Below are 25,308 nucleotides of genomic sequence, written 5' to 3' on the forward strand. Positions count from 1 at the left end.
TATTTATTGCTCATTTTTCTTTTTTGTAGTCTTGTGCACATTGGCTGTCTGTCTATCCTGTTGCCTGTAGTTACTTGTTACTTCCATTGAGTTCCTTTGTATTTACTGTGAATGCCAGCAAGGAAATGAATATCAGCGTAGTACATGGTGACAAAAATGGACTTTGATAATAAATTTACTTTGAAATTTGAACTTTTGAAAAGATTTGGATGCAAATAGACAGGTAATGACCAGCAAATTTGCAACTGACACAAAATTGGGAGGCATGGATAGTGAAGAAGGCTATCGTACATTAGAATCAGAATCAGGTTTATTAGCAACGGCATGTGTCATGACATTTGTTAACTTAGTAGCAGCAGTTCAATGCAATACATAATAAAGAAAAAATAATTTTAAAAAATTAAGTAAATCAATAGTATATGTATATTGAATAGATTAAAAACAGTGCAAAGAACAGAAATAATATATACAGGCAGTCCCTGGGTTACGTATGACTTCTGTTCCTGAGTCCGTCTTTAAGTCGGATTTGTGTGTAAATTGGAACCAGTACATCCGGCATTATTTAGTGTCAGTTCGTCAAACGTTTGTCTTAGTGTATAGTATATATTTTACCATTCTACGCATATAAAACACTTAAGAGACGTATGTATTCCAATAATTAAACCACTGCATTGCTTAGTAATAATTGTTTAGACACTTTATCCATTATCCTTTAAAATTGTTGATTGTTGACCGACTATAGCCTAACGCTTTTCCGATGACCAATGGCGTTTCACTTCTTTCCAAACGCTTTATTATTTCCACTTAATTTTCGCGATCATTTCCCATCAATGGAACAGAAACACTGCAGGCGGTGGGTCCCCAGCTCCGCCGGCTCCTGAGGTCCACTGGGTCCTAAGAACAGATACAGGCTAAATGGGACAAGTGGGGGCTGTGCCAGATTTGGGTATTTGATCCTTCACAATATTCAGTGTGGGTATTTAAACTAGAGGTGGCAGTGTTTTTTTTTAAAAACAAGGTCGAGTTGCGAGCTCGACATCAACCCAGCACGGATGGTACAGGAGTCACTGGATCAAACTTGCTGATCTCACTGCGCCACCAGACTGGGGCAGTGGAGGGGGGGGGGGGGGGTGGTCAGGATGAATCTTACTAAGAAATATTTAAGTCAAATACAAAGTTAAACACAACACAGTGTCAATGGCAACGACTTAAGATGGCGTATGGTGTCGCGATTCAACTTAAAATGGCAGATGGCATTCTCCTTCCTCGGTTGGTAAGTACGAATTGTCCGTAAGTCAGATGTTCGTAACTCGGGGACTACCTGTATTAAAAAAGTGAGGTAGAGTTCACAGGTTTAATGTCCATTTAGGAATCCAATGGCAGAGGGGAAGAAGCTGTTCCTGAATCACTGAGTGTTTGCCTTCAGACTTCTGTACCTCCTACCTGATGGTAACAGCGAGAAAAGGGTATGCCCTGGGTGCTGGAGGTCCTTAATAATGGACACTACCTTTCTGAGACACCACTCCTTGCAGATGTCCTGGGTTCTTTGTTGGCTGGATAGAGCTGACTAAATATACAACCCTCTGCAGCTTCTTTCTGTTCTGTGCAGTAGCCCCTCCAAACCATATGTGATGCAGCCTATCAGAATGCTCTCCACGGTACATCTATAGAAGTTTTTGAGTGTACTTGTTGACATACCAAATCTCTTCAAGCTCCTAATGAAGTTTAGTCGCTGTCTTGCCTTCTTTATAACTGCATTGATATATTGGGACCAGGTTAGATCCTCAGAGATCTTGACACCCAGGAACCTGAAATTGCTCACTCTCTACTTCTGATCTCTCTATGAGGATTGGTATGTGTTCCTTCATCTTACCCTTCCTGACTTGAATGCCACAGATCTAGCCTTCAACAAACAACACACCTGCTGGTTCATCTTTTGGTACAGCTTTTGGTTTGGGAATGTACAGTAAGTCTTTGTAGGCAAACCTCATCCACTCAAGTTTTAATGAAGTCTGTAACAACTGCAGCATACTCATCCAGATTCTAAATAAAGTCCAGTCTACCGATTCAAAGCAGTCCTGTAAGCACTCCCATCTTTCCTTTGTCCATATCTTCTTGGTCATCACTACTGGTGCTGCAGTTTTCAGTCTCTGCGAGTAGAAATACAGCCAGGTGATCAGACTTCCCAAAGTGAGGGAAGGTATGGAAGGAAGGTAGAATAGCATGATCGGCATTCTTGATGGTGGTGTGTTGTTTCCTCTGGTATTGCAAGTGATCTGTTGACGGTAGTGGATTAATGATTTTTTCAGATTGGCCTGGTTAAAGTCCCCCAAAACGATAAAGGCATTAGTCTGCGCTGTTTCGTACACGTTGATCTCATTGCTCAGATCATCTAAAGCCTGACTAACATTGGCCTGAGGTGGAATGCATACTGCGGCCAAAATGATCCCAGAAATCCCGGTAGGTAAGAAAGGGAATCTTGATCAGTTAGGGAAGTGGGGCGAGGAGTGGAAAATGGATTTCAACAAAGATAACTTGCGAAGTGATGAACAAAGGGCCTGTATCTGTGCTGTATTGCTCAGGGACTCGAAGCCTCTACACCACTCCTGATCTCTGTAACCCCTTCCAACCCACAAACCTGATTCATGAACCCACTACACCCCTCCCGATTGAAGTAGCACTCTCTAGCCCAGGAATTCTCATTTTTTAAAAAAATAACATGGACCCTCTACCATTAACCAAGGGGTCAGTGGACCTCAGGTTGGCAACTCAGGCTTTCTAGCTCTTACTCACCTTCTCATCCCTGTAACCTCCTCTCCTGCCTTTCCCCTTGCTAATATCCAGCCCTAACATTCATCCCCATCCCTGTAATCCCTTCAACCTCCTAAAACCCACTCCATCACTTCCTCTACACAGCTCTCTTTCTAACACTCTCTAGCTCCTCCACCCCTTCCCATCTCTGCAACCACCTATCACTATCCACATAATCATTTGATGCCCATCTGTTACACATTTGGTCGGAAGTTACTGAGTTCCCGTGCCCACTTTGTGCTCTGTGAAAAGGGGACCTCCAGGAATTACACCTCCTCCAAGCTGCTGTGAGCACCTGTCAGTGCTGTCACCTCATCCCCGATGTTAATTTGCGGTCATAGGAAGAATGTGCAAACTCCACGCAGAGAGCACTGGGAGTCAGGATCAAACCAGAACTCTACTAGCTGCTGCGATGCACAGTAAGAAACGTGGTGAAACAGAGGGTCATTGTTTGTATCTTTATTTCATCTCTCAAGCTTTCACAGAGACACCAAAGTAACAAATTCTGGGCTCACACTCACACTGGTGGCCAACATGCACGGTGACTGCCCCACTGCCAGGCAGCAACCCCCATCACCACTCCACACCTTCCAAACAGACAATGGAGACAGCCGTCTGGCCCCGTGCTCTCCCCACCCTCCATAACTGTGACACCACACGTCCCTCACAGCCCAGCGAGCCAGAAGCATTGGTCACTCAGTCTACTTGCAGGCAGAATGGCCTGTGATGCCCCCCCCCCCCCCCCACCAACTCTTGGGCCATGTTGTAATGCCCTGCTCAAACAAGGCAGGGATAATGATGCAAAATCAACACACGGATAACTATCCTGATTCACAAGAGTGAACCAACACTGTCAGGAGGGAACACAAGTCAATTCTTCCATGGAGGGAAAGAGGACTACACCTTCAGAGTAGCAGTGAGGTGGAAGATCTGCACTTTGACAAGGTGGAGGTTGTGGCATAGCCTCATCAGAAGAGGAAGCGTGGCTTAATCAGAGTTCTCATAGGTGAGACCCTGAACCAGACTCCACTGCCCACTCCTATGGGTATCTAAGATTCAAAGGGTGGACACTGCAAACCGGTTCCCCGTATGCCCTGCCGTCACTCAGCGCCAGGCAGAGACAGAGACTGTGGAGCATGGGGGCACGTGATGTACAAATACGACCCAGCCCCCCCCCACCCCCGAGCCTGTACGACTCACTCCCAGCATGTGGCATGCGCACAATAGACAATAGGAAAAGAAATCAACCGCGTTACAAACACTGTAGTTTGCCACAACATGCAGTGTACTGTCCTGGATTTACGGGAGTGGGGGGACCAAACACTTGGGGGTACCGCCACCACCAAGCTCCTACCCGACCCGACTGGCGGAGATGGCTGCCTGCAGCTCTGGCTCGTTCACCAGCCTCAGCCTGCGCAAGGCCTCGACCAGCTGCTCCTTGGCGTTGCCGATGAAAGTGTTGGTCAGGAAGGCTGGTAGTCCCCCAAAGCCGTCCCGCAGGGTGTAGAGGGGCACGCGGATGATTCCCAGCACCTGTGGGCACAGGCAGCAGAGGACAGCACAGTGAGGCGAGGCTCTTAGAGGAGTGGGCGGGGTGGGGAAGGGGTGGAAAGGGTTTGTGGCGGTGCTGAGGGAATACTGCTGCTTCACAGCTTTGGAGACTCCGGTTTGATCCTGACCTCTCATGCTGTTCTGCGGTTGGGGAGTTTTCTCATCCTCCTTGTGACCCTGGGGGGTTACCCACAGATGCTCCAGTTTCCTCCTACATCAATGATGACTTGCAGGGTCAGCTGGTTATTCGGCTGCTGCAAGTAGCCCCAGTCGACTGGAGGAGCTTTAGAGTAAATAGATGATTGACGGTTGGCATGGAGTCTGGATCGAATGGCCTATAACCCTGCCATACTTATCTACGACTACTGAAAGGCCTGAATAGCGCGTAACATGGAGATGATGCTTACTTACCTCAGTGGGTGTCTAGGACCACGTGGCACAGCCTCAGAATAAAGGGATGCCTCTTTAGATCAGAAATGCCAGAGAATGGTGAATCCGTGGAATCTATTGCCACAAACAGCTGTCATTGGACATATTTAAAGCTGAAGTTGATAGATTGGGGTTTGATTGGCAAGGGGTTTGGGTGGGGGGGTCAGACTTGCTTGAATGGCAGACTTAGTGGACTGAATGGTCCAATTCTGCTCCTATATCTTATGGTACAGGAAAGGTAAAGAGGAATGCCCGTGCTTGGGGCACCTGCCGGAGGTTCAACTTGCTCATGCTCAGTTCAGTCACTATTAGATCCCATGAGGAGTTTGGCTGATCTGCCATTCGATCATGGCTGATTTGTATTCATTTTATTTCAAGAGACAGGCCTTTCTGCCCAAACAGTCCATGCTGACCACTGTGCCCACCCTGCTGGAGCCAATTTCTTGCATTTGGTCCACATCTCTCTAAACCCCACCTACATGAATGTCTCTTAAATGATGGTATTGGCAGCTTGTATTCTCAACCCTCTGTGTTAATGAAATTTCCCTCGGCTCCCTTTTAAATCTTTCCCTCAACCTCATTTTGGAACCACCCCCCCCCCCCCCCACCCTAGGGCTACTGTTCACTTCATCGCATAATTTTAAACACTTCCAGAATGTTGGCCCTCATTCTCCAGTGTTCCGGTAAAAAAAGACCCAGCCTGGCCAATGGCTCCCTATAGCACTAAGATTAGCTTTATTTGTCAGATGTATATACAAACGCTGGGTGGCGGGTGGACCGACATCTCTACCCTCTGCCCACTCCCGATCAGGGTCACGTGAAGCCGTGGGGGCAGCTGGTGGATGGTTCTGGAAGATCACAGGTCCTGGTGATGTGACCACTGACGCCAAGCAGACAACCTCTGAAGAGTATTGATAATGGCTGGGGGGGTCACCCATCTTGTCAAGACACTGCCCAGAAGGAGGCAATGGAAACCACTTCTGTAGAAAAATTTGCTAAGAACAACCATGGTCAAGACCACGATCACCTTCGTTATATGACACTGCACGTGATGAATATAAAAACATTAGTGTTTTTCTATAGATCTATAGGCAGTGAAACACGTCAACAACCGACACAGCCCCAGATTGTGCTGGGGGCAGCCCGCAACTATCACTACAGTTCCAACGTAGCTTGTCCTCAATTTACTGCCCCTCCTGTATGTCTTTGGAATGTGGGAGGAAACCAGAACACCCAGAAGAAACCCATGCTGCCATGGGGACAAATTCCTTATATAGAGCAGTGGGAATTAAACTCAGACTGCAGGTGCTGTAAAGCGCTATGCTACCCTGTCCTACCGCCCCCTATAGCCCTGGCAACAGCCTACATGTGACTCCAGTCCCAAAAAGGTAACTAGGGCAACAAATGTAACATTCTCACATTGAAATTAATTCAGGTATCAGCAGACTCAGATCACTGCTAGTATTACATAACCTTGAAAATGATTGTTCTCGTATATTCACTGATACAAAGAGATGTAACCAACTTTACTCTGACCCACCTCCCCAAAATATTCCTCCCCCACCCCTACTGTGACTCAACACAGAATATGCTGCAGTGTAATCCATGTGATTAAGAACACTGCGGTGTGAATCACCCACTGACACCTCTTCACTTACACTGAGGAGCTGCTTTCAGTATTTCTACATGGAGTACGATCTGAGACACAAACAGAAGGGCGAGCAGCAGGATCGTTTACCGAGGCAGCAGTGCCAAACTCCACACTGGGATATTGCTGTTCAGTCCAGCAAGCCTGGGATAGCTCTCTCTCAAAGAGCACTCCATTTAGACCCACAGACTGGGACAATACACTGACTCCCCACCTGAAACTCCTCAGCAGTGTATCCCAAACTCCTGTCTGTTCCCTTCAGACTCACCCATTCCTGTGTTCACCTAACCAGGTTCTGTCACTGTCCAAGGACCCACATCCCAATTCCCTACTTTGTTCACCCATCACCCTATAATCACCACCCTTGGTCTGGCCACATTGAAATTCCTCTTCATTTTAGACTTGCCCCTATAACTCCCATCTCCAAAGACCCTGCAGCCCTTAGCCCTACCTATCTGTCACCAGTACAGCCCCCACACCCCTCTCCATAATGCCTGCAGCCTCTAATCCTATTCAGTCTATCACCAGTCCTGTTCCTACACCCCTCTCCATCTCTAGTTCCTGCAGCCCCCAACTCCACTCCACGAGTCACCCCTCCTCCCCATCTGCATAACCCCTGCAGCCCCTAACCTCACCCGGTCTCTCACTGGCTAGTACCTATACTCCTCACCGTAATGCTTGCAGCTCCAAACCCCACCCGCTACACCACCCCCCATCACTCCTGCAGCCACTAACCCCACGACCTACCACCACTCTGGTTCCTACATTCTTCTCTGTCTCAAGTTTTAGCCTCTGCAGCCCTTAACCCTATCCTGTCTGTCACCCTTCCAACCCCTACACCCCTCTCCATCTCCAGGAACTCTTGCAGCCCCTAACCCTATCCTGTATGTCAGCAGTCCTGTCCCTACACCCCTCTCCATCTCTGTAACCCCTGCAGCCTTTTACCCCACCCCGTGTCATCATTCTGTCCCTACACCCCTCTCCATCTCCAGGAACTCTTGCAGCCCCTAACCCTATCCTGTATGTCAGCAGTCCTGTCCCTACACCCCTCTCCATCTCTGTAACCCCTGCAGCCTTTTACCCCACCCCGTGTCATCATTCTGTCCCTACACCCCTCTCCATCTCCAGGAACTCTTGCAGCCCCTAACCCTATCTGTATGTCACCAGTCCTGTCCCTACACCCCTCTCTTAACTCCTGCAGCCCTTTACCCCACCCCGTGTCATCACTCTGTCCCTACACCCCTCTCCATATCCGTAACTCTCTGGTTGACTGCCACTGACTAGTGGAGTTCCGCAGGGGTCAGGTGTTGGGACCACTTCTTTTTATGCTGTACATCAATGATTTAGATGACGGTATAGATGGATTTGTGGCTAAGCTCAGAGATAATATGAAGATTGGTGGAGGGGCAAGGTAGGCTTACAGAAGGACTCAGATTGGGAGAATGAGCAAGGAAGTGGGAAATGAAATATAATGTTGGAAAATGCATGGCCATGCACTTTGATAGTAGAAATAAATGTGCAATCTATTTTCTAATGAGGAGAAAATCCAAAAATCTGAGACACAAAGGTCCTTAGGAGTCCTTGTGCAGAACACTCTATAGGGCAACTTGCAGGGTTAGTCAGTGGTGTGGACGGCAAATTAAATGCTCGCTTTCATTTCAAGAGGTCTGGAATACAAGAGCAGGGAAGTGATGCTGAGGTTTTATAAGGCACTGGTGAGGCCTCACCTTGAGTATTGTTAAGTTTTGGGCTGATCTCTAAGAAAAGATGTGCTGGCATTGGAGAAGGTTCAGAGGAGGCGCACATGGATGGTTTTAGGAATGAAAGGGGTATCATACACAGAGCATTTGATGGTCTGGGCCTGTACTCATTGGAATTTAGATGGATGAGGGGGGATCTCACTAAAACTTTTCTAGTGTTTAAAGGCCTAGACCGAGTAGATGCAGAAAGGATGTTTCCCATGGCGGAGGAGTCTCAGACAAGAGGACACAGCCTCAGGATAAAGGGGAGACCATTTAAAACAGAGATGCAGAGAAATTTCTTTAGCCAGAGGGTAGTGAATTTGTGGAATTTGTTACCCAGGCTGCTGTGGAGGCCAGTTTGTTGGGTGTATTAATGCAGAGTTCGATAGGTTCTTGATTGGATTCGACATCAAAGGAAGAATGCTGGGGAGTGGTGCCGAGAAGGGGAAAAAAGGATCCACTATGATTGAATGGCAGAGCAGACTCAATGATCCAGATGGCTTAATTCTGCTCCTATGTCTTATGGTCTAACCCCACCCCATCTGTCACCACTCTGTCCCTCTGTCTCCATTTCTGGGACCCCTGCAGACCCTAACCCTATTCTGCCAGTCATCAGGCCTGTCCTTACACCTCTCTCCATCTCCTTAATCCTTGCAGCCCCCAACCCCACCCCATCTGTCACCAGTCCTGCCCCTACATCTGTCTCCATAACCCCCTCTGTAGCTACCTCTTCCTTTCCACTTCCATAAACCTTCTGACCCAAAACACCATGACCTCCTTCATCCACCACTTTCTGTTTTGTCTCAGTCAGCTCCTCCTCCCCCCGTAACACCCCCACACCATCTCAGAGACGTGCCCTCTGTGATACGCTGCAGCATCTAAACTGACTGGTTCCCATCTTCATGACTCTCGCCACCCCATAAAACCTCTTCCGCATTTCCACGATACCCTTCTATCTCTACCTATCCCTCGTCAGGCGTGTGGCCTAGTGGTTAAGGCGTTCGTCTACTGATCTGAAGGTCGCTAGTTCCGAGCCTTGGCTGAGGCTGCGTGTGTGTCCTTGAGCAAGGCACTTAACCACACATTGCTCTGTGACGACACGGTGCCAAGTTGTATGGGTCCTAATGCCCTTCCCATGGACAACATCGGTGGCATGGGCAACTTCTGGTCTTCCACTACAAAAAAACCTTGCCCAGGCTTGCGCTCTGTAAACAATCCATGGTCGACTAATGGTGGCCTACATCCCTCATCGTCTCCATGAACACATTCTGGCACATTCTGCTTCCTGCTGCCTATCCCTATAACACCTTCCAAGCCCCCACAACTGACTGACGTCCATACGCCCAGTCACCTACCGCAGCACCGGCTACATCTGACTAACAGTGTCATAACCCGGTCAGCACACAGAACTCGGAGTGGGTTCAGGCCCGATCCCCCTGTGGAAGTCGCAACAAGGCAAAGATAATTTCCAAGCAAGGGTAGCCTACTGATAAAGAGTGCAGTCAGCCCAGGCAAGCACGGCCAATTAAGAGAGATCTTTGAAGAGAATAGCTTCCTTTGCACAGCAAGCTTACCGAGGAATAAAGGATGGAAAATAAAGAAATCTAGGGTGATACTAGTGGATGGTTACTTTACTTATCTTGAAGCATGATTGGCCTATAACATGGAGATTCTATTGGATATTAATATTTGAAATACCATAGTGTGATTGGTGATGCAAATAAGAATGTGACCATCCCAAAAGGTTAGTCAATATCTATATCCAACTAGTCAATTTCTGGATAAAATATTATTTCTTTGCTCAATCTTCAGGACAGTTTGACATGCTATTCTCCTGGTGAACAAGTAAAATAAAGTGTGTTTGAGGAGCAAGTGCGAGGTTTTAGAGTCCAGTTAATCAGCGACAACAACCGCCCCCCCTCCTTACCTCACGCCCATGGTCTTTCGCCTGGACGGCGCACATTTCCACCTTGCGTAGTTCCTCCACGGAGATCCTCTTGGTGAAGAAGTGGGCCACCACCTTCTGGGGGAGTGCCTCAGTGGCGTGGGAGCTGGCATAGTCCACCTCCGTGATCTGCAGACCCTTGCCGTCCCAACCAAGCTCCTCGCCCAGCTCGCGGTTCAGTCCTTCTTCCAGGGTGTTATCCCGGGGATCCACAAAGCCGCCCGGGAAACCAATCTTCCCGTCGAACCGCATCTGCATCTGTGGGGAGGGGGGGAAATTATGGTACAGGGAGGCGGGGAAAGGCTCCAGGTCTTGGCTGTATGCGTGACTTCACAGAGCTGTCTCCCTGTTCACTGATTATTTTACTACCTCCCCTGACCCTGCCCTTTACTCACCTTCTTCCCCACAGTATCGCCCCCAGCTATTTACAATTTCTTCCCTGAGGATTAAGCTCCTCTCCAGGTAATTAGCGCACTATCACCTGGTGCTTACACCCACCTCATCCAGCATCTACCCCCTCTCCTGGCATCCAACTCATTCTCCTAAGTTGTTTACCCCAATCCTCCCCAGTTATTTGCTGGCTTCTCCTCGAGGCATTTATACACTTACCCCTCCCACCCATTTTCTACCTGGGTACTTACTCCCTCCCCATATATTCAGTCCCCTCCCTCAAATATTTGCCCATTTCCCCAAGGTATTCACCCCCTTCCCCAGGGTACTCACCTACTCCCTCCTTCCTTCTTGCAGAGATCACCCTATCTACAGGAGAATTACTCTTCATTGTATGTAATATCTCCTACCTCAGGGACATTTACCCTCCCTCAAGGATACTTCCGCAGCTTCCTCTCTTCCCCATCACACTCCCACAGGTAATTTAACCCTCTCTCCTGATGGTACTTACCCCTCCCGGCCTACCCAGGACATTCACACCCTCCCTACCATGAGCATCTACACCACTCCCTCAGTGAATTTAGCCCTTTCTCCAAAGAGGTATTTAACCCCCATATATTTATATGCCATCCATATTCCCCCAGACATCTATCACCCTTTTCCCTACCCTGGTATTTACATCCCTCCCCCACCTTCCTGGGGAATTCATCACTTTCCCTTCTCAGGCCATTGGCACCACCTCACTGTCAGTGTATTTAAGTCCCCCTCCCCCTTTGGGAGAATTTACCTTCCCTCCTCAAGAATATTTACCCCCTCCCCTAGGAATTTGTACAAACCCAAGATTATTTAGCTCCCTTGTATTTACCTCCAGATATTTATCCTCTGGGTATTTACTCAGCCCGAGTTATTTACCTTCTCTATGAGGTATTTATCTCCTTCCCTTCCTCAGTTATATTCCATCCTCCCATAGGATATTTAAGTCCCTCCGTGATATTTACCCACTACTCTCCTTAGTTACTTGCCCAGATAGAATTTACCCCGAGGGTATTTCCTTCGTCTCCAGGTTATTTACCACGAGGCACTTACGGGAGGGGTTATTTAACTGCTCTCCCAGTATTTTATCCTGGAGTTTTTTACCTCACTCCTCTGGGTTATTTAACAACTGGAATTTTCTCCTCTCTACAAATATTTAACCTTGGGGCTATTTAGCCAACAACCGCGTGCCTAGGGGTATTTTCTCCCCGTGTTACTTACACCCCATAGAGTTGACCCCAGTTTATTTATCTCCACCCCGAAGTATATGTGTTTACTCTCCTCGGTATACTTACCCACCCCTTAACCCCAGTATTTACCCCTCCCCAGGGCATTTACGCACCAACACCGCATATCTAAGGGGGATTTTGCCGAAGAGTTTTCCAGGCTCCGCCGCGTATAACATGGCGTGACAGGCATGCTTGTAGCCGGCCAAGGAGCGAGAGTCACGCCGCGACACCGGCCGATAACCCGGCTCTGCCATCACCTCAGCCCAGCCCGCTCCGTCCTCCAGCCGCTTGGCTGCTGCTCGGCGACGGATCCCGCCTCTGCCACCTGCCGCCCTCTCACCCACTCAGCCAATCAACGCAACCAACTGACCACGTCAACCAATCAACAGCCCAATTACTACTCGCGTTAAAAATCTCAGCCAACCAATCAACATCCGTCTCGTGAATCACGCAGATATACACCCGCCTCCCGTCCCACGCGGACATTCTGGGATGCAGTCTCCGCCCCCCTGTGGGTGAAGCCAACCGAACCCCCCGTTCTCACTCCCTCCTTTCCCGTTGGCCAATCGGAAATGAGATCCCGCCTACGCCCACAACGCCCCGGCAACCGTCGCCCCACGACCCACGCAACCAATCAACAGCCGCGTCTAGCCTCTGAGGCAAGCAAAATTCTGCAGCCGATGAGCATCTGAAATAAAACCAGAAAGACATACAAAATGCTCGAGGAGTTCGGAAGGCCGGGCAGCATTTATGGAAACAGTCGACGTTTCGGGACAGGAAAAAAAGAGATTAGATGTCAGATTAAGAACGTGGGGGTGGAGAGCAAGAAGTACAAGGTGATAGGTGATGGGTAAAACCAGGAAAGGGGGAAGGTAGAAGTAAAGAGCTGGGAGGTCCATCAATGAATCAGAAGACTATGGAAGAAAGGAAAGGGGGATTAGCACCAGAGAGAGGTGATGGGCAGGTAAGCAGATAAGGTGAGAGAGGGTAATGGGGATGCGGAATGGTGAAGGTGGGTGGGGGGAGGCAATTACTGGAAGTTCGAGAAATTGATGTTTATGCCATCAGGTTGGAGGCTCCCCAGACGGAATATAAGATGTTGCACCTCCAACCCGCGTGTGGCATCATCACAGCCATAGAGGAGGCCGTGGACTGATGAATGAGAATGGGAAGTGTAATTGAAATGGATGGCCACCGGGAGGTCCAGCTTTTTCTGCAGGTGGAGCGTAGGTACACAGCAAAGCAGTGTGTCAGGTCTCACCAATATACAGGAGCCCACGTCAGGAGTACCAAACACAGTAGACTCACAGGTGAAGTGTGCCTCACCTGGAAGGACTGCTTGGGGCCCTGAATGTTGGTGAATAGGATCTGTGATAGGATAGTGAATAGGATAGTGAAAGATCAACCAGAGTGCAGAAGACAACAAACCACAAATGCAAATAGAAATGAAAATAAATAGCAATAAATAACAACAGGAGATGAACAGTCCTTGAAAGTGAGTCCATTGGTTGTGGGAACATTTTGATGATGATGCAAGTGAAGTTGAGTGGAGTTAGCCCCTTTTGTTCAAGAGCCTAGCAGTTGAGGGATAGTATCTGTTCTTGAAGCTGGTGGTGTAGTCCTGAGGCTCTTGTACTTTCTACCTGATGGAAGCAGTGAGAAAACAGCCTGGCCTGGGTGATGGGGTTATCTGATGATGGATGCTGTTTATCTGGCCTGACAAGCCTGCTCCATCATTCAATAAAACTGTGGACTCAGCTCCACTTACCTGCCTTTTCCCCAGAACCCTGAGTTCCCCTGCTTTGCAAAAATCTGTCTGTGTCTTAAATATAGGGTAATAAGAGGGGCTCGGTGGTTGGGAGGGAAACCCCATATGGACAGAAGGAGAGCGTGCATTCTCCACACACAGATAGCACTGAACCCAGGTCACTGGAATGGTGGGGCAGCAGCATTACCCGCTGCTCCAATGCTCCGTTCAGTTTCAGCTGATTGGCTTCATTTGTCACCGGCATCAAATCAAATGAGTGAGGATTGTGCTGGGGGCAGCCCCGGCAACCGTCGCCCCACGACCCACGCAACCAATCAACAGCCGCGTCTAGCCTCTGAGGAAAGCAAAATTCTGCAGCCGATGAGCATCTGAAATAAAACCAGAAAGACATACAAAATGCTCGAGGAGTTCGGCAGGCCTGTTAGGAGAGTGCCTATTAGGCACTCCCGGTGCCAATATACGGCTACAACGAACTCTAACCTGTACGTCCTTGGAGCGTGGGAGGGAAGCCGAGCACCCAGAGGAAGCACGCGGTCACGTGCAAACTTACAGACCGGCGGGGATTGAACCCTGATTGGTGATCGGTGTGTACTGAAATAGTGTTAAGCACACCACTAATGCTACCATGGATGTCCCCGTCTAGGCTGCAGGTCTTTCATATCTGAGCCACTAAAATTTACGTCAATGCCCCATTTTGTTTCCTAAAAATAATTTTGGTCCTCCTGTTATAGGAAAGATGTTAGTAAAGTAGTAGGTGTGCAGAAAAGATTTATCATGATGCTGCCTGGACTTGAGTTACAAGGAGAGGTAGCGTAGATTTGTACGTTTATTCCCTGGAAAATTGGAGATTGAGGGATGAGCTGATAGAGGTATTCACGAGGTGCGAAAGATGCAGTCCTTTTCCCAGGGACGGGGTGCTAAAAACAAGAGGGAATAGGTTTCAGATGAGAAATGGGAGACATCGGAGCAGCTTCTTGTGGTGTGAATTTCAAATGAGCTGCCAAATGTCAGAGGTTGAGACGGGTACATGAGCAAAATCTGAAAGCCATCTAGTTAAGTCCATGAATAGGAGAGGTTTAGTGGGCAATAGGCCAAACATGGGCAGATGGGACTAGCTCACAGTTGGGATGATGGGCCAGTTTCTGTGCTGTATGGTTCCCACCAGACCTGGGGCTCAAAGTAGCTGTTTGCATGCAAAAACGGCCACACTTGCCTTGTGTAGCTGGATCCTGGACTTCCTTTCAGATCACCAGCAGGTGGTAAGAGTGGGTTCCCTCACCTCCACCCCTCAACACAGGTACCCTTCAGGGCTGTGCACAAAGACCCCTTCTTTACTCCCTGTGTACCCATGACTGTGTCACCACCCACAGCTCCAATTTGCTGACGATACTACACTGATTACCTAATCTCAAACAATAATGAGACAGCCCACAGAGAAGGGCCAGCCGGTGGCGTAGTGGCATCAGCCCCGGACTTTGGGGCGACAGGTCCCGAGTTCGAATTCAGCGGCTCCCTTGCTGGGTTAGGCGTCCAGCTAGCAACTCGACCTTGTTAAAAAAAAAAGAGATGCTAAAGAAACGCCACATGATGAGCATTCACCAAAAAGATCATTGCAAAAAGCTTGTCATGACAGCGCCCCGATGACTTCACCAGGAGTTAAGGGTGCCTCTCTCTCTCTACAGAGAAGAAATCATCTCTCCCACACAGTGGTGTCAAGGAAACAACCTCTGTCAATGTTGCAAAAACTTGTGGACTACAGGAGGAATGGAGACAGGGTAGCCCCTATTGATATCAGTGCACCTGGGTTGACAAAGTGAACAGCTTTCAGTTCCTCGGCATAAACATCACTGAGGATCTTACATGCTCTGTGCATACCGGCTGTGTGGTGAAAAAGCACAACAGCGCCTCTTTCACCTCAGACAGTTGAAGAAGTTCGGCATAAATCCCCAAATCCTAAGGACTTTCTACAGGGGCACAATTGAGAGCATCCTGACTGCCTGGTATGGGAACTGTACTTCAACCACAGGACTCTGTAGAGTGTTGCATCCATAGACGTGAGCTTCCCACTATTCAGGGCATTTACAAAGGCAGGTTTGTAAAAAGGGCCTGAACATTTGGGGACCCGAGTCACCCCAACCACAAACTGTTCCAGCTGCCATCGGGAAATGGTACCACAGCATAAAAGCCGGGACCAATAGGCCATCAGACTGCTTAACTCATGTCGACACAATTTTATTTCCATGTTATATAGACTATCCTGTTGTACATTCTATTATAAATTGCACATTGCACGTTTAGGTGGAGATGTAACGAAGAGTTTTACTCCTCATGTAGGATGTAATTAAGTAAGTCACTTCAATTCAAACACCCCAGTACACTGCTTCGACAGGTGGCCTCACACTCTGGTGAGATAATGGCATGCCTGTTCTAGGATGCCAAGTTATCTCTGGGGAACTGGGCAGATGAGGTCTGACAGCCAGGAGGTTGGGAGCAAAGGGCATGACAAAGCACAGAAGACGACATGGTCATCCAGTGCAAGACCCCAGTTTGTAACGCTTGTTTGTACCACTGGACCCCGACCTGAAGCTGAGAGTGGAACTGCCCCAGTGCAAGAGTTTTTCCATTTAAAACCCTCCTGCACAGGTTTCTTGTCATCATCAGGCATGGTGGACAAACACCGTATGACTTTAATAGACATCTGAAAAAACAGAATCCGTTTATTATCCAGGGGACGGCCTGTAACCTTGCCTAACTGATCTAGCAGCCTGGGCTCAATTATGGACTGGTACCAAAACTCTGGCACTCTGGAAACTCCAATTCTTATCCAGGGCACCCATCCATCCAACATCAGAGGCAAGATTCCTACTTTTCCCTTTTCTTACTTCATCCCCTCAGTAAGACACACAAAATGCTGGAAAAACTCAGCAGGTCAGGCAGCACCTATGGAAATAAATGAACAGTTGACATTTTGAGCCGAGATCCTTTGTCAGGATGGACCTCATTGACACTTCCCTCTCACTTGTCATTTGCCAGCTCATACTTCTTCCCCTCCGCCCCACCTTATTCCTACTCCTGCCTTTCTTTCCGGTCCTGAAGAAGGGTCTTGGCCTGAAACACCAACTGTTTATTCTCCTCCATGGATGTTGCCTGACCTGCTGAGTTCCTCAAGGTAGGCGGGGGAGAAAGAGGTGTCTGTGTGTATTGCCCGCCTTGAAGCACATTGATTGTTCTATGCGCGGAGTCCAGAGTTATACCCAGCTCTGTGCCAAAGCACAACCGATCGACTAGGGATTCTGTTCCACAGCAAGGGCACAAGCCAGGAAATGGGCTGAAGGGCCCGATTCCATTGCTCTGACCCTGACACAAGAAACTCATGAGACGTAAATGACAGCAGCAATTTGTTCAATGGAGTTTATTCCACATTCATACCATCCCAGTGAAGTAGTGACCGGGGACAATGCCAGCCACTGTCTGTAAACCTCCCCAACTCCCCTACTTCGCTGCCACCGTTAGGCAGTGTGTGAGGAGGTGTGTTCTGTAGAACCAGCACCCTGCTGATAACCCAGAGTGCAGCGTGCTCTCGCAGTGAGTTGGGGTGGGTTCCTTATGCCGACTCATGGACTGTGGAAGAGTTGGGGAGGGGGCTCCCTGCTTGCAAGACCACCCCACCCCTTGCTCAGCGTGTTATGAGGCAGAGTCAGAGGTCTCCGAGCTGTCCTTGACATCGGTGCTCTCCGTCGCTTCGCTGACCTCGCTGACGTCCTTGCTGTCGCCGCTGTCCTCCGCCCTGTCCCGGGCTCTGCCCAAACCCACGGCGCCCCCGCCCCCGCCACCCGGGCACTTGTCGTCGCGGCAGCAGTCGGGGAAGTGGTTGGACCTGTGGTGGGGCCGGTGGTCCGCCGAGCCTGGTGCCAGGGGCTTCAGACGCTCCCGTGCATCCGCTTGCTTCCGGAACTGGAAGGGACAGACAGAACGGAGATAGTGAAGCAGGTCTCTGAACTGGTTCCACCCTATAACAGCCTGCAAAGGTGTCAAACAATGCCAGCCCCCTCACCCAAGCACCCACAATACACCGCCTCAATGACCTGGACGGTGACCATATCAGATCAATTGCGAGAATGTGACAAGTGCTCATGCAGTGCTCAGCACAGAAGGCCCCTCTCTATATGTGTGGGCTTCTGAGTGCGTGCCTGGTTTGACACCCCCACAGTGAAGTCGCACACCGTGTACAGTTAGCACCATGATTCAGTAAAAACGTTTAATCCTGCTACTCCATTTTCATTCTTACTCCCTGTATATGGAACAGCAGGCACCTTGCAGTTGTATAAGAAACTTTGGTCAGGCAGCACGGAATTGTGCGTGCAGTTTTGGTTGCTTCAATACAGGAAGGGTGTGGCGACTTTGGATAAGTTGACCAGGACACCAGCAAATTTTAACAGATGTCTCTTGGAGAGCATTCTGACTAGTTGGAAGTGCCAATGCACAGGATTGCAAGAGGCTGTAAGAGTGTTAGACTGTAGAGGCTCAGCACTCAACTCTCCCCACCACTGACAACATCTTCAAGAGGTGGCATCCATCATTAAGACGTCACCATCTAGGACAATAGGGACCTGAGGGTAACTATTTCCTACAAAGGGTGATGAGTATTACAGTGAGTACAGGCCCGGAGCCATCAAATACAGGTTTCCCCCACAATTCGAAGGTAGAGCAATCCTATGAAACCATTTGTAAATCGAAATGTCGTAAAGCGAAGAAGCAATTACCCCTAATTTATATGGGAAACATTTTTTGAGTGTTCCCAGACCCAAAAAACAACCTACCAAATCATACCAAATAGCACATAAAACCTAAAATAACACTAACATATAGTAATATTGTATGTATGGTGTAGTTTCACTTATCAAACTCAGGAAGACAGCAAGCCAAAGTCGATTTGGAGAGAGAAAAAAAAAATCAGCACGTACTCGCATACATACGCATGTGCATACACACGTACACGTATGCACAAACAACTGCCTGCAAAAGGTTTCACGGTCATTGTAGTCTTTCTCGGGGTAAACACACGTATAAAGCGGGTGTCTTTTGTTTGTAAAAACATAAATCCGCTTTGGTTAACAAGAACAGGTACTAATGTAGGTCTTTCATAACAGCGAGTTGTTGTAAAGCATAACATTCGAAAAACGGGGGACACCTGTACTTCTAAACATTAACCCTTTCATTCCCGTGATCCTTCTCATGAACCTCCTCTGGACCCTTTCCAACTCCAAAATATCCCTTCTGAGATACAAGTCCTAAACTTCTCACGATTCTCCAATGCCTAGGATACCCGGTAAAACGGATACCTATTTTCCTACCTGCACTGCCCTTTCTCTGTAACTGTAATTTCCCATTGAATATATACAGGCTTTGGCTTCCTGATGAAGGGTCTCAGACAGAAATGTGAACTGTTTATACCTCTCCTTACAAATTGCCTGACTTGCCGAATTCCTCTCCTGCATTTTGTTAGTGTTACAGTCTTTGGGGAGCAGGGTGAAGATACATCTCCATCAAAAGAGGTGTATGGGGCACCTTCCCTCTGCTAACCAGCAGGTCACTCCTAGGCAAGGTGTAGCACCTGCTTAGGGCCACATGATCCAATCAGGGTCATGTGAAGCCATGGGAGCAGGTGGTGGATGGTCACACGAGCTGCTGGTGCATATCACAAGTCCTGGTTATGCGAACACTGAGGCCAAGCAGACAATCTCTGAAGTGGATTGACAATGGCAAACCACATTGCCAAGAACAATCATGGTTACGGAAAGACGATGATTGCCTGCACTGTATCACACGACACCTAATGACGACGACACAGTCTTTTACCTAGAGCTGGGAAGAGGTTTAACAGGAATCTGAAGGGTACCCTTTTCACCCAGATGGTGGATCATATATGATACGAGCAGGCAGAGGGAGTGGTTGAGGTGGGCAGCTTAATAACATTGAACAGGTATGTGGATAGGAAAGTTTTAGGGGTTCCGAACCGTTTTTATGCCATGGCCCGTACAATTACCTGAGGGGTCCGTGGACCCCTGGTCTACAGGGCAACGGTTGGCATGGCTGTTGGGACAATGGGCCAATTTTCATGCCGTAAAATTCTATTATTCTTTTCCCTTTAGTACCAGCTCAATGTAGCTATGAATGGACCCATCTGTCCGGATGGCATTTGGAAGAAAGGCCCACACAGAGTAGTCATGGAGTGGAAGTTTTCCCATAGTGGGAGGACTATAGGACCAGAGGATACTGCCTCAGAATAGAAGGAAATCCATTTGGAACAGAGATAACAAGGAATTTCTTTAGCCAGAGGATGGTGAATCTGTGGAATTTGTTGCCACAGACGACTGTGGAGGCCTAGTGATTGGATATATTTAAAGCACAGGTTGAGAGGTTCTTAATTAGTCCGCGTGTCAAAGCCTACGGGAGAGGAGAGAAAATGGGGTTGAGAAAGCAATCAACCATGAGAAAATGACAAGCTGATTCAATGGGCCGAATGGTATAATTCTGCTTGTATGTCTATGAAACAATAATAAACCAACCACCTCACCCCCAGCAGCTGCTGCAGCCCAGAAGTTGGCCATTTGGCCCCTTTCCTCTGGGCCAGTGTCACCTCCAGCCCTCTAGTCTTCCCACCCCTGGGCACCTTTCCCCATTATCCCTACCCTTCCCTGGGAAAAGCAGCTTTCACATTCCTACTCTTTCTGGGATAGGGTCTTCTCCTGGACTCCCCATCAGATTTACTTGTGGCCTCCTCACATTGCTGGAACCCTGGTTCTGTCGGCACCCAATCCACCAACATCTCTCCCCACTTTATTGACCAGTGTTGTCATGTCAACCCAAAGTTGAGAGGTGAGAAGTACAAACCTCATCAGCCATCTGCGTTAAGTCCCTCTTCATGGCATAGGCATCCTCCCCATCTGCATAGTACTTGGGTTCGACCTCACTGATCCTGCACAGGGAAGAGCGGCAGTGTTTAATGGCCATGCTGCACAAGGGGCATTCAGTCTGTTGCCTCGCGCTTGGGTTGGAGGACCTGAATTCTGGGGAGAGACTGCACAGACCGAGCTTGTTTTCTCTGGGGGCTGAAGAGTGCCTTATATCGCAAGAGGCATAGATACCGTAGATAATCACAGACAGGGCCCCACAGATGAGGTTAGCGTCTGCTCCTCCCCCCCCCCCCCCCCCCCAGTCAGCGGGGCCCAGGATTTGAGGTCCCTGCGGGCAGCAGGCATGAGGGATGGAGGCCACTTGTCCCCCAAATCGGCAGTCCATGAGACACTGGAATTCTGCGTCCTGTCATCAGTGAGTCCAGGGGTTGGTACCAAAAGTCAAAATCCGAAGACTTAAATCCAGGACTAACAGTCAAAGCCTTGGGTCAATGTGTTCAGAAGTCAGAGGCACGATGTCTGTGAGCCTTCGAGTTCAATGGGGAAGTTGTCTGTGATCCTGCAAATTCACTGGGGACGTCAGAGATCTGGTATCTGCGTCCCGGCGAGTTCAGTGGGTAAGTTGGAGGCCCGGTGTCTGTCAGCCTGCAAGACAACTGGAGGCCAAGAGATAGTCTGGTTGGGGTCAAAGCCTTAGGTTGGCATGTCCGGAAATTAGAGGCCTGATGTCCACAAACCCGTGGGTTCACTGGGGAAGTTGGACGCCCTATGTCTACGAGCCCATGAGACAAATGGAGGCCCAGAGCTGGTCTGTCCTGGGGTTGGAGGTCTGCCTTTGAGTCTGTGGGCCAGAAAGGGGCTCGTCTTGCTGTTGTTGTCATCTTGTTGTTCTGCTGAACATTTTGGGTGTGCTACGTTGACCCCAGAATAAGTGGCAACACTTGCAGGCTGACCCCAGCAAGTCCTTAGGTTGTGTTGTTTGTTAACGCAAACAGCCCATTTCATTCTATCTTTTAATGTACATGTGATAAATAAATCTAAATCAATATTGCTCCCCCCAAATCAAGGTTTTCTTTTACAGGGTGGTTGAACATCTGAATTGCCAGCAGATGGTGGAATCAGACAAAGTCACTATGCAACTGCCTGTAAGTAGCTTGTATGTTCTCGCTGGGACCCTATGGTTTTCACCCAGGTGCTCTGGTTTCCTCACATAGTCCAAAGATGTACTGGTTGGTAGGTTAACTGGGTATTGTAAATTGCCCTGTGATTAATCTACAGTTAAATTGGGGGACTGCTGGGCGACGTGGCCTTTTCAGCACTGTTTCTCAATAAATAATAACAAAAATTTAAGAGGCAGTTGAGTTAGGCATTGAAGGATACATACCGATCATGGGCAAAGAGGTCAGATGGCATTGACATGATGGGCCAAAGGGCCTGTTTCTGTAAACACAAAGTGCACTGCAGATGCTGTGGTCAAATCAAGACGTACAAAAATGCTGGACGAACTCAGCAGGTTGGGCAGCATCCGTTGAAAGAAGTAGTCGACGTTTCAGGTCTAGATCCTTCGTCAGGACTAAAGGAGGAGGGGGCAGGGGCCCTAAAAAGAAGGTGGGGAGAGGGTGGAAAACCAGTCAGAGGAAAGATCAAGGGGTGGGGAAGGGGAAGCAGGGAGGGGATAGGCAGGAGAGGTGAAGAAGGAATCTAAGGGGAAAGCACTATGGGTAGTAGAAGAAGGCAGAGTCATGAGATGTGATAGGCAGCTAGAAGAGGAGAGAGAGTAGAGGTGGGATGGGGAAGAGAGAGGGAGGGAATTACCAGAAGTTGGAGAATTTGATTGACTTTGCCTTTAACTTTCACCCAGCCCTCAAACTCACTTGGTCCATCTCGGATACTTCTTTCTCCTTTCTCGATCTCTCGGTCTCCATCTCTGGAGATAGACTGTCCACTGACATCTTCTATAAACCCACTGACTCCCGTAACTACCCGGATTATATACCTCTTCCCACCCTGTCAAATGCAAAAATTCTATTCCCTATTCTCAATTCCTCCGTCTCTGTCGCATCTGCTCCCAGGATGAGGCTTTCTGTTCCAGGACATCTCAAATGTCCTCTTTCTTTAATAATCGTGGTTTCCCTTCTGCCGTCATCAATGATGCCCTCACCCGCATCTCCACCATTTCTCGCACTTTGGCCCTCACCCCATCCTCCCGTCACCACAACAGGGACCGTGTCCCCCTTGTCCTCACCTACCACCCCACCAGCCTCCGGATCCAGCATATTATCCTCTGCAACTTCCACCACCTTCAACAGGACCCCACTTCCACAGGGATCATTCCCTCCGCGACTGCCTGGTCCACACGTCCCTCCCTACAGATCTCCCACCTGGCACTTATCCCTGCAAACGTAACTGCTACACCTGTCCCTACATCTCATCTTTTATCACCATTCAGGGCCCCGAACAGTCCTTCCAGGTGAGGCAACACTTCACTTGAGTCTGTTGGGGTTATCTATTGCATCCGGTGCTTCCCAGTGCGGCCTCCTCTACATCGGCGAGACCCGACTCAGATTGGGGGACCGCTTCGTCAAGCACCTACGCTCCATCCGCCACAACAGACAAATCTCTCGGTTGCCACTCACTTCAATTCTCCCTCTCATTCCCATTCGGATATGTCCATAAATGGCCTTCTCTACTGCCATGATGAGGCCAAACTTCGGTTGGAGGAACAACATCTCATATACCGTCTGGGTAGCCTCCAGCCCCTTGGTATGAACATCGAATTCTCCAACTTCTGGTAATTCCCTCCCTCTCCCTTCCCCATCCCACCTCTACTCTGTCTCCTCTTCTAGCTGCCTATCACCTCTGACTCTGCCTTCTTCTACTACCCATAGTGCTTTCCTCTTAGATTCCTTCTTCACCTCTCCTTGATCTTTCCTCTGACTAGTTTTCCACCCTCTCCCCACCTTCTTTACAGGGCCCTTGCCCCCTCCTTCTTTTGTCCTGACAAAGGGTCTCGACCCGAAACACTGACTGCTTCTTATCAACGGATGCTGCCCGATCTGCTGAGTTCGTTCAGCTTTTTTGTACGTCTTGGCCTGTTTCTGTGCTGTAAGACTCCAGAACTCAAGGGCGGGTTACTGCCTTCATTGATCAGGGTATTGAGTACAAGAGTTGAGGCATCATGTTGAGTACGTTATTTGGTGACATCTCACTTGGAGTACCATATACAGATTTAGTCACCCTGTTATCAAGCTGCAATGATTGCAGAGAGGATTTACCAGGACGCTGTCAGGACTTGAGGGCCAGAGTTATAGCTGGAATGTGAAAGGGAAGGTGTTAAAATGCTGAGAGACATGGATAAAACGGATGGCAACAGCCTTTTCCCCAGGGTAGGGCGAGTCCAAAACAAGGGGCTATATGTTTAGGGTAAGAAGGGAAAGATTTCAAAGGAAAATAAAGGAGTAGTGAGTGTATGGAACAAGTTGCCAGAGGAAGTTGTTGAGGGTGGTACAATTGTGTCATTTCAAAAGCACGTGGGGAGGTACACAGATGGGTAGGGCTAAAAGGGATATGGGCTGAGCACAGGAAATTAGGACTAGCTGTATGGACACTGTGGTCGGCACAGACTGGTTGAGCCAAAGGGCCTGTATTCATGTTGTATTGCTCTGGGTCTCTGACTCTAATAACATTAAATTTTTAAAAAGATCTAGGGCTTTCCTGGCATATACAATGAATAAACTCTTCTTGGGCTTCCAACCTGCTACAGATATCGATTATAACTGACGTTTTTCGATGACAAGCTCCACCATCAGGTACAATGCCTGGGTTAGTCTAGTAAGGTGGTACTTATATTCCTGTCTGTCCCTCCCAATTAATTAGTCCTCATACAATCAGGTTTCCACTACCTCACCTTGTTTACAATCGAATTCCAGTTCTTACTTAGAGCAAGAACTTTGTTCTCAATCTCCGAGAAGAGTTTATTCACCAATGTTAAAGTACTAACATTGTATTATACAAGAGAAATTATGTCAGTTACTGGTAATCGAAAGGAAGCAAATGCATAAAATGAGAACCCAGTTCCTGAGGAATGACGTAAGTAACCTCTTTGTCGCATGAAATTCAAACTTGGGAAGCCAGTCCTATTATTAATTAAAGGGAGCCCTGAACCTGCGGCCCAGGCAGCCGAAGACACGGACGTGAACAGCCGAGCGAACAGGAGCAGAGAGAATCAGGAGGCTGGAACGGAGCAGCAGACATATTAGGGGAGGGGGAAGTGAGGAGGCAGTGTTGGGCTGTTGCAGCTGGATACAGAGGACAGGGAGGAGCGAGGTGGTACTTACTGGAAATTCAGAGTGTTGGAATAGAGATGCAGAGCGGCCCGATTGCTGTAAGAGAGGACACACAAAATGAGAACAGGAATTAGAACTGTATCTGGATCTGTTCAAAGTTCCTCAACAGTGCAGAGCAACAGCCCCCCCCCCCCCCCCCCCCCCCCCCAGAGTTTATTAAACACTACATTGATGAGCCCCACCATCCTGCCATGCCATCTTCTTACTGTTAAGTTAAGTGAGGCAGGAGATGCAGAAGCCTCAGGTCCCATAGGTTCAGGGAAAAACCTGGTCCTTCAGCTGTCGGGTTCTTGCACAACCCTAACCCCACTTCAGCAGCAGAACACTATGGACTACCTCTTACACGACCACGGCCTGTCTTTAACTGTGTTGCTTTGCAGTCTGTGTCTTTATTGCCTTGTATAATTTATAATCTCCGTGTTTTCTGTACCCTCGTGCCTTGTGATGCTGCTGCAAGGTTTTCCATTGTACCCATGTCAGGAAACATGACTTCCCCGGA

General features: G+C 48.6%; 2 protein-coding genes across 7 annotated transcripts in view; both read right to left on the reverse strand.

The window, feature by feature from the left end:
* Nucleotides 1–288: 288 nt before the first annotated feature.
* zgc:103759 (U8 snoRNA-decapping enzyme) lies at nucleotides 289–12,145 on the reverse strand. Of its 5 annotated transcripts, none has more exons than XM_059949521.1 (3): nucleotides 11,892–12,118; nucleotides 10,109–10,384; nucleotides 289–894 (listed from the first exon to the last, which is right to left on the reverse strand). In XM_059949521.1, exons 1-3 carry the CDS (start codon nucleotides 12,030–12,032, stop codon nucleotides 805–807), a joined length of 507 nt encoding a protein of 168 aa, XP_059805504.1. In that variant the 5' UTR covers nucleotides 12,033–12,118; the 3' UTR covers nucleotides 289–804. The 5 variants fall into 5 exon arrangements, with proteins under 5 accessions (XP_059805504.1, XP_059805503.1, XP_059805501.1 ...); XM_059949520.1 differs by lacking the exon at nucleotides 289–894 and adding an exon at nucleotides 902–1,321 and having other exon boundaries at nucleotides 11,892–12,121; XM_059949518.1 differs by lacking the exon at nucleotides 289–894 and adding an exon at nucleotides 1,328–2,276 and having other exon boundaries at nucleotides 12,036–12,145.
* A 4,798-nt stretch (nucleotides 12,146–16,943) lies between these two features.
* Nucleotides 16,944–25,308, reverse strand: part of naa10 (N-alpha-acetyltransferase 10, NatA catalytic subuni) — a 32,037-nt gene continuing 23,672 nt past the window's right edge. For both annotated transcript variants that reach the window (XM_059949524.1, XM_059949525.1), the window contains exons 6-8: nucleotides 24,801–24,845; nucleotides 20,441–20,525; nucleotides 16,944–17,500 (exon numbers count right to left, since the gene is read on the reverse strand). In XM_059949524.1, coding sequence (XP_059805507.1) covers nucleotides 17,231–17,500; nucleotides 20,441–20,525; nucleotides 24,801–24,845 — 400 coding nt within the window. In that variant the 3' untranslated portion in view covers nucleotides 16,944–17,230. The remainder of the gene's footprint in view (nucleotides 17,501–20,440; nucleotides 20,526–24,800; nucleotides 24,846–25,308) is intronic.

This window comes from Hypanus sabinus, chromosome 24 (assembly GCF_030144855.1).
Source record: "Hypanus sabinus isolate sHypSab1 chromosome 24, sHypSab1.hap1, whole genome shotgun sequence".
NCBI classification, from domain to species: domain Eukaryota; kingdom Metazoa; phylum Chordata; class Chondrichthyes; order Myliobatiformes; family Dasyatidae; genus Hypanus; species Hypanus sabinus.